Genomic DNA, 9,232 nt, shown 5'->3' with positions numbered 1-9,232 from the left:
TCACTGTGACCAAAAAGACAGCAAAACACAAAAAGCTTTTAAAAAATTAATTTTTGTCGATGAAATTCGTTGAGTGCTTTGTCAATTCGATCGGACGCAGGGACGCCGCCAGCGTGCCACGGGTTCAGTGAGAGGGGGTGGGGGCTTAAGATATAATGTTAAAAATGTTGTTTTTCTACATTGTCAAACTGCATGTATTTGTTGGATCACTTCGATCAAAATGTGAAAAAAAAGAGAATCTCTACCTACTGTTCCTATTTTTTTTCAGGACCGTACTTTATTTGGAATGCAGCATTGATTTTCCTCGGCCTAGTATAGCTGTCCTAGTACGTAAACCAACGGAAAAACCACAAAACCAATCAAGTGATTTGTCGGTGTTAAGGACCGGAATACTAGGCGCCTGAAAGTATCTTCACGATTATGTAAAACCACTTTCAGTATCAGTCAGAACTTTAACAACCATCTTGACATTTAAGCCTTCCTTAGACAGAAACAATGGTGTGCTCGGGAAATGACAAATTCTTCACCACAAAGTTGGCTCAGACCTGACTTATTGTCCTGTTATACTGCGTAGATTTCACTAATCTGGGAAAGGTGAGCTAAAACAGAAGCGGATGTTGGTTTGTAGAAGCCATGATAAGCCAAGAGCATTACCGCTGGGGTTTTCTGTACGCGCGCGCGTGTGTGTGTGTGTGTGTGTGTGTGTGTGTGTGTGTGTGTGTGTGTGTGAGTGTGTGCGCGCGTGTGTGTGTGTGCGTGCGTGCGTGCGTGTGTGTGCGCATGTGTGTTTTCAAGCAGCTGGTTTCAAGCAGCTATACAAATGACGACACATCACCCAATATCTGCTCAGCACAAAACCTTCCAGCGGAAACCCACGAAACGTTACGGAATAAGTTGCCTGTTCCACATGCCTGTCAAGACAGGGATGCTTTTGAAATATTATATCAACCATAAAAGATGTTACGGTGTAAAAAAAAGACATCGTGCATCATCTCGCGCACCCTAGCAGACGATATGCCAAGTTACATACCAATGCAGCGATGGGATCGTGAGTTGTAGCAACAACGGACGTGCGCACAACTCCATTTACAATACTCCTTCAGGAGGTGACCCTCCTTCCCGGAGTAAAGGCCCAGTCACACTTGTGCGTAAATATTCAAGTGCGTATGAGCTGCGCATGAACCTGTTTTGATTTATGTAAAGTTTGCAGGGAGGAAGTTGTTTTCTACTTTGACATACCGTTGTGCAGCCTAGTTATCGAACCAAAGAAATAACTTCTTTGGCTGCAAACGTAACCTAAAACAAAAACTTGTTAATACGCAACTCATGCGGACTTGCATATACGCACACGTGTGACAGGGCCCTAATGGCATTGGCGGAGGTGGTCGTTGAACGATATTTTCTGAAATAACACTCAAAAGTGTCACTCAAGGTAATCAGATAAACAGTCAAGCGGTGTAGTTTTTGAAACAGTGCAAATATAACTGGTCCGATTGATTAGACCTCTCGTAACCCCTGGCAACGCACATCATAAGTGTCGTCAGGATGACCATGGCGGGTACGTGATTCCGTTGTATGTTTTTCCGACAAACTCTCTCGGTCATCACACGACTTTTAGTTTTAGGGATCGGGTGACTTCTGCCGGTCAATGAACCCCGTTCAACATGATAGGGCAGATTTTCTCTGGTATGCCAAAAGATACGCTCGACTCATGAGCGATTTTGAGATTCGTCGACCTTCAGCAAAGCCCATCGACTGTGTAGCAGGGGTTTACACAGCACGACGAGAACGAGATGATACTAGTATGAAGTTCATTTCATGACGTACTGGCCAGGGACAAGTCACCTCCGTGCAGTTGTGTACAGAGTCAGTCTGCCGTTTGCCAGTCGTTGGTTGTCAGCATTGAGTAGTGTCGTGACGTCATGACGTCGCTTAAACATTGTAGGATGCCGGCAACATAGCCCGATACGTGGAACGAGTCTAATTACACGTGAGTACATGCCTGTTGCTATGTTTGCTTTAATTTGTAAGGAATGTCATCCGTGTCGTATCTCACATACGTATCTCGTATCCCCCACGTGATTTCAAACCACTACCTAATACCGGCCCTGGAAAGACCAAGAGATAGTGATGCCTTAAGTACCAGAGCTATCAACCTTGGACTCAATGATGAAGCGACTTCTAGCGACTTCAGAATACTAACAGTGTTGCCATGCAAAGCGTATTGGAATGTGCCAAGGCCAGTATGTGAGCGCTGGTACGAATTCATCACAAAGTGGATCATTCCAGTGATTAAAAGAACTGGCCAGTAACATGCACTGTTTGATGAAATATGGGTATGATTTAGTACGCTGGAACGTTACTTGTACTTGTTCTGATAATTATGTTTTCGTCATCAAAGCAACAAGCGATTAGATTTTGAGGTCATGTTCCAGTGGTCCGCACTCCGCAGTATTGAAGCGCCCCTAGCAAAATACTGCAGAACAACAGGACGATTGATCAGGACAAGTGAGTGACTACAGTGTTGTGTTGGCGGGGTTCAAAATGCGTCCCGTTTAATACTTTTTTTCTTATGTACTGACAAAGTTCTATGATGCACTCAACAGTTTTGAAATTGAATGGATGCCAGATGAAATTATAGCATATCATTAGGCTGGTCCCTTTTGGCGTCACCAAAAACATGAAAGTCGTTTAGCATTAACTCATCTTTCTTTACACAAGCTACAGGTATGCTCTCAAATCTGATCAAATGACTTTCAAGAATTCAGAAGTAGCAGCGTCCACATAACCCCTTGCAATTATCAATATGCATTAAAATGGTCAGGGACGTTTCTATGTTTTATCATGAGCTGGCCGACATTTTGCTGTACCACAACTTTAGCTACAACTCCTCCTTTCCAGTGGTGTCTTTGGCAGCATCAGGAGTTGGCTGATTGAAAAGAATATCAAACCAGAATCGAACATGGTTGGCTTTAAGGCCCACCTCAGCAGACGATGTCACGGCTAACTTGAGATAGGCTGGGTTGTCAGGGGTGTAAGATGGCCACAAGGTCAAGTTCGGTTTCACGGAAGGGCTGCCTGTCAAGTCTGAAGGATTCCTGTTGATAACAAAAGAATACACTCATTGATTGTTCAAGATCTAAACATGTTTTTGAGAGATTATTATCAGAAATCCATTAACTTCACGGGCTTTAAGTTGATGCTTCCAATCGTCCACATAATAGACAAGAAAATCAGTTTATTAGCTTCTCACATGACCTTCAAATTTGACTACCAACCACGCCCCGACGACTGCTAACTTACCCCCAACCAGTCCTCAATCCTTTCCTGAACAATTCCTAACTCGTTTCATCTTGAAACATCTGGCTGGCGCAGCCGACCAGTAGCCGACCGCTCCGAGCAACTGCCAAACACAACCGACCTTGCTCCCAACCGACTCCCAACCATGGTTATGGTTGGGAGTGGTTGGGAGGCCGTCGGCTATGTGTAAGATATCATACGCATGTGAAAACGTATTGGAGGGTTCATGACAACAGAGTCATGGGAAGTGACGCCTTACCCCGTCCTCGCAAAGTTGGCCCAGTACGTCATCATGTCCAGGCTAAGCTCCCTATCTTCTCCCGAGAAGGACAGTGGCTTGCTGGGGTAGGTGGGCCCGTCCTGGCCTAGATACGGCATCCCCGTCATGATGACGAGGTCGTCCGCGTGATCACAGCCCACCCAGGCGGGCTTAGTGGACGTGCCTGGTCTGTGATGGTCCTCGTACAGATAGACACGACCACCTTGAGCTGAAAAGTAGATAAAAGAAATAGGCATGCCCGGAACATACCTGTACAATCCCTGGAATTCTTGCAAGCTGCACAAAATACCATACCATTAGGGTCGTCCCAGAGGCGTCTCCAAAAAGTGTTCATTCTATTCGCCCATATTGTTGAATGTTACGAGTATCGTGAGTATGATTCACACCAACGAACACAGTTTCCGTGAATCTATTGAAATATTAAAGCTGTTTAAAGGTGAAAAAGATAAAGACGGACTTCATGAAATAACTAACCCAAATTTCAATCTTAACAACTCTGCTCCGACGGAAAGTTACAAGGGTGCAGTTAATAAAAATGGAAAAAATGGGGTTAACCAGCTCAAACTCGTAAACCAGCTAGAAGTTCTAAACAAAACTTACATTTGATCCCAATTTCTGTTTTGCACTGTGTATGTGAATACTAGACCAGCCCACACAACTCAGATTTGTCCTTACGCCAACCAAAACTGGTGAACAAACCAGACTGGGAAAGCTTAGGCCCTACCTGTTCCTTCTAACATAAAAAGTTTCCAAATTTGACAAAAAATTCTAAAGAAAGAAAGATTGCAGCGCAACTAGCGCGATGTCAGCCCTCTAGATTTACCTGCGTGATTGTCGGCAACTGCAACTGTCGGCACCAGAAAGATGAAGTCACCAAGTATCTGCGTTAACGTCATCTGCACGGCCATGGGGTTATCTGGTGCGACCGGGTCCCGGTACTCCTCTAACAGAGCTGCGACCGTCTGATCAATGGTGTCAGCCTGGGGACAACATGCACAGTAAATAAAAACTGTTACCCGCCTTTCGTGTTTTATATCTGTCAATTAGGGCCCCACATTCGTCGTTCGATCGCAGATCATGAAGTCCTTCTTGGGATAATCGTGTATGTGTCGTACAAAATCCAGCTGTCTTGTTACGAATACGGAAAATACTGTCTTAGATCCTTGGCGGCCTTGTCACAGCCTGTTGGAAAATTGAAGTTCTTACAGCATCATCGAAGTCTCTACCAGACTAACCGCGTCGGCTATAGGGAGAACATTTGCCGGGGGACTTTGGCCATGGAGGGTTTCATTCGCAGGTCTAGGATTGCATATTTGACCCTATCTCCGCAGCCGACTCCCTTCATTAGTTAAAATCCTCCCACACCATAATTGATGTATAGGGCGGTGCCCATCTCCGTTTCATAGCCCTGGGGCCACACTGTGGTGCAATCACTGCAGCAGGGGGCTAGTCCACTGGCAGTGGAGTGTGTTTAACTTCCATACTGTTTCATAAGTATGTACCATTTTTATAAAGTCTTTGGTATGACTCAATGCGCCTCTTGTCCAGAGGTGCCCTACCTGGGACTAGAACCCCAGTCCTTCTGGTCCAAGTAATTTGAACCAGATGTGGCAGAGTAGCAAAGGCGCAGACCACTACACCACAGGGACACCCCTTGACTCCCTTCATACATTGACTCTATTTGGCCAATTTCTACTATTTTCCCAGCGACCCGCGGATGGTGGTACCGGTAGAGCCTTGCATCATCGTACGACGGACTACTACTCATCGTGCGACGCCCTACAACATTATCGTTCGAAGGCCTACAACACCATCGTACGCAGGACTACAACATCATTGTGCAACGACCTACCACAAATAGGACCGGGTCGATAGTGATCTATTAGCGTTAGCCATGTCAAAGACTGAATGCATCGAGTTATAAGGCGTCTTATGTGAATTAACCCAGCTATATAAACGTAAGATAATCAACGTGGGAAAGAGAAATGAAAAAAAATTGTGTCCCACTCACCTGAGCTGCCAATGACAGCACACGTTTCACGATGGCTGCACAGACGTCTCGTGACATGCCGTTGCCGAAATCAGGAAGTATAAGGGAAGATAGTAGATAACCGAACTCATGGTTGTTAACGCCAAGCAGATACGGCACTTTGGTAAACTCTCCCTTCTGCAGCGCGACCTGAAAACAGGACACATACAACAAGGCTGACAATGAAACCATTATTGCCATGGCGACGGTGGCCTCTGACTAACGGGATGAATGAACTTTATTGCTCAACAATCGTACATGGTACAATGTATGGCATTAAAAAAGGCGAACAAAGCTCTTCCTAGAATGGTATCAAAACAACTACTACGCATGTCCGGATAGCCAAAATTTAATAATTGTACAATTCCTGGAATTTTTGCAAACTGCACACAATACTATAGTATCATATTACGACGTCAAAATCGTACGACGTCGTACGACCGTGCCTTGAGCTCGATAACTCACCAATGGCGGGTCAAGAAGAAAATGCTCATCAACAACTGGATTGAAAGCCGATGCACCAAAGGCGCCCATTTTTCGTGCAACTTGTGAGGCAGAGTCCACGATGTCCTGAAATGGCTTCTGCCTCAAACAGGACATCATGGCATTGACGTCTTGATGGTCACAGCCGATCTCCTCCGCCTGGGCCGTGGCTGCAGCCAGAGGGTTGGCGGTTGTGGGCGTCGTCAGAGCCGTCCCGCTCTGGGATATCGCACGGTGGAAAAGTCCATTGGCCAATGGAGAAAGGACCTGTGTTAAGATAAAACGCAGACGTATTCTAGAAGTTCTGAAACAACGTATTACTTCTGAAAGGTATCCAAAAGAAGGCACCCCCATAGGGGCAGTGGATGGTTAATTACTGCATTGTGTCCAGGGCACGGCATTGGAAGGCGGAGCTCGACCCTCTCCGCCCACTGCATTTTACCTCCTTAACCGAAGTCAAGTACCCATTTTTAAATTTGGGTGGAGTGAGGAATGTCGCGAAAAGTGCCTTTCCCAAGGACCGAACATCTGGCCAGAAATGTCAGGAATCGAACCCGTGACGTCCCGAACTCGTATCCGCCATCCAAGCTACCCGGCCATTCGACGCCACGAAAAGAAATACATCCTAAAGCGTCCATATACCCTGTCTTGGCGTTAATATTCCTGGGGTGATTTTATAAAAAGTTTACCAGGTAAGAAACACTGAGGCCTCCAGCAGATTCCCCGAATATTGTGACGCAGTCTGGGTCGCCGCCAAAACTCCGGATATTCGACTTGATCCACCTCAAAGCCTCGACCTGTACAAAGACAAGAAGGAGCTGTTTTACAATACGGATGTTGAAACACAAAAGTCAGTTTAGTTTGATTTAGATCGTCGAATCTAACCCACTTATCTCACTCCACCGCTTGACGCCTAGGGGCCAAAATGGTTTATTTTATTTATTCTATTTATTTATTTTTATTTATCCAGGGGTAACATATCGCCTGTGATGGCGTTTTTTACGGACTGGTTGCACAAACGACCAAGTACAAAAAGAAGTCATCAGCAAAAGTGTATTATAAGCCCCAAAAAAGGCCGCAAAGAGCCTGCTATGGAGGCTACTATTTCCTTACCTGGTCCATGAATCCGTAGTTCCCCGGTGCGTTGTCGTCTCCTGTACTGAGAAACCCGAATGCCCCAAGCCTGTAGTTGACGGTGACGACAACCACGTCTTGATGAGCCACAAGTGCCGTAAAGTTGTACAGCGCTCCTGTGCCGGACACCAAGGAACCGCCGTGGATCCAAACCATCACCTGCATTGGAACAACATGGGGTCATCTGAGTATATGCCTGTTCAAGGTTTCAATAGCGCATACATGGTGTGATACATTGTGTGAGGCATGCCTTTACCTTTGACCTTGTGTGTGCGCAGTTGGAAGTATGAACACGCTTATTAAATGGTGCTCTCTTTAAGTGTACTAGCATTGCATCTCATGGGATATGTTAAGGGTTGCAATGTGGAGTGTTACATGTATATGTTTGAATTTATCCCAATATAGTCATATATTTTCTTGTAAGATGTGGTGATTGTTGTAAACGCCATCGTATTGTTCCATCCTCGGGTTGATTTGCCTTAAACTTTGACATATTTCCCACCGTGCATAACACTGTTGATGCGCAGTTCAAAACGTGAACCGCCGGTTTATCACTACAGTCCTTACCGGCAGGGCAGCACTACTGTCAAGGGAAGTTGTCATGATGTTCAACACGAGACAGTCTTCGCTGACGATTTCGTGTGGCAGGGTAAACGGTATGAAGTCGTATATTCTGCGCACGCGGACCAGGTCTTGGGGACAACTAGGACCGAATTCAGTGGCGTCCATGACCCCTTCCCATGGAACAACGGGCTCAGGTGGACGGAAGCGTAGGTCGCCGACAGGGGGCGCTGCAAACGGAATGCCCAGGAACGTGAAGACGGGTTTGGTTGATATGGCCGGAGCTGACCTCACAGTGCCTCGCACCTGTCCACTGAGGGTTGAGACGGCGGGTGTAGGCTCGCTGGCGTCACAATGCAGTGCTGTAGCTGGTTGATATCACCATGCATAAATTATGTAAATGTGGTACTCATTTGCATGATTCATTATGAAACGTAGACATGGAATTATCATCACATTTATTATTATTTGGTAGAGGAGTCCATCATTTAAAACATATTATGCTAATTACAGCTGCATTTGAATAATCAAATGAGACAAGAATTTTACAAACACTCTGAAGCTTTCACGGAGGTGTGGCATCTCCGAACTCTTGTTCAGAAGGGTAAAACAGCAGTAATTCTTGGTCACATAAGAAAAGACGTGTGAACATAAACGGGTATACCCTACGGACACAGGCACATGCCCTGACCACTGCAGCTGTCCTGTACACACAAATATGTTTTCGGACCAAGTTTTAAACCAGCGACAATTTAAAGACATTTCCCCGCGTTCTCTTCCTTCACATTGACTCGCCATGTTCGAATGTAACCAAGGAGGTTAAAATATTGTTAACTCAAAAAGGCAAACGAGGCATGTACGATGTAAATCGTGATGTTACTAAGTAAACCTACCAACCACCCGACGCCTGTTAACCTGTTCATGTTGACCTCTGAAAGGTCGAAAGTTCAACGTTGACTAACTTGATTCTTTTTTATAAAAAAAAAAAGCCTCACCTGCAAACACAATCAGAAACAACGCCACAGGTGACAATAGTCGGAACATCTTTGCTTGGATAGTCGCTGAATTTCTTGTAGCTAGAGATGAATAGTAATAAACAGTTTTTAAAGATCAATGTCACATGTTGAATCTGTATATATCACAGAACATCGGCTACTGTACAGTATAATTCGTTTGCGAAAATGCTGGCAGACATGTATTTTCGATCTTTAACATCCGAAATACTCACCCAAACCTACTGGTCAGATTGTGGGAAGTCGTAACGTTACCGTTTTAAGACAAGGGCAGCTTACTAGCAGCTTACCCCCACAATGTTCGTAATTGACCTTTAGTCGATGGAAACGTCGACTCAACGGTCAATGTCCGAGAGAACATTACCCTTTGTTACCTCCGAGACGAGCCTTCACCTCGGACGGTTCTGTTTTTGGTTGTGTGTGTGCACCCAC

The 9,232-nt window shown here is 45.4% G+C and overlaps 1 protein-coding gene across 2 annotated transcripts; it reads right to left on the bottom strand.

Moving 5' to 3' along the window:
* Nucleotides 1–1,242: 1,242 nt before the first annotated feature.
* On the bottom strand, nucleotides 1,243–9,148 carry LOC136438643 (fatty acyl-CoA hydrolase precursor, medium chain-like). 2 transcript variants are annotated; one of them, XM_066433547.1, is made up of 10 exons: nucleotides 9,016–9,148; nucleotides 8,783–8,863; nucleotides 7,794–8,149; nucleotides 7,206–7,385; nucleotides 6,782–6,889; nucleotides 6,075–6,359; nucleotides 5,592–5,759; nucleotides 4,404–4,560; nucleotides 3,560–3,788; nucleotides 1,243–3,098 (listed from the first exon to the last, which is right to left on the bottom strand). In XM_066433547.1, exons 2-10 carry the CDS (start codon nucleotides 8,829–8,831, stop codon nucleotides 2,882–2,884), a joined length of 1,749 nt encoding a protein of 582 aa, XP_066289644.1. In that variant the 5' UTR covers nucleotides 8,832–8,863; nucleotides 9,016–9,148; the 3' UTR covers nucleotides 1,243–2,881. The 2 variants fall into 2 exon arrangements, with proteins under 2 accessions (XP_066289644.1, XP_066289643.1); XM_066433546.1 differs by having other exon boundaries at nucleotides 1,244–3,098; nucleotides 7,794–8,155.
* Between the last annotated feature and the right edge of the window lie 84 nt (nucleotides 9,149–9,232).

Source organism: Branchiostoma lanceolatum, chromosome 7, assembly GCF_035083965.1.
Source record: "Branchiostoma lanceolatum isolate klBraLanc5 chromosome 7, klBraLanc5.hap2, whole genome shotgun sequence".
Classification (NCBI taxonomy): domain Eukaryota; kingdom Metazoa; phylum Chordata; class Leptocardii; order Amphioxiformes; family Branchiostomatidae; genus Branchiostoma; species Branchiostoma lanceolatum.
Note: the sequence above shows the minus strand (reverse complement) of the source record. Positions and strands in the feature narration are given on the sequence as shown.

What these genes read in the sequence shown, in the direction of transcription:
- LOC136438643 (XM_066433546.1), bottom strand. Translation starts at nt 8,831, where the DNA reads ATGTTCCGACTATTGTCACCTGTGGCGTTGTTTCTGATTGTGTTTGCA. An exon ending in GTTTCTGATTGTGTTTGCAG is followed by an intron (nt 8,156 to 8,782) that starts GTGAGGCTTTTT and finishes GATATCAACCAG; the next exon opens with CTACAGCACTGCATTGTGAC. An exon ending in ACAGTAGTGCTGCCCTGCCG is followed by an intron (nt 7,386 to 7,793) that starts GTAAGGACTGTA and finishes GTTCCAATGCAG; the next exon opens with GTGATGGTTTGGATCCACGG.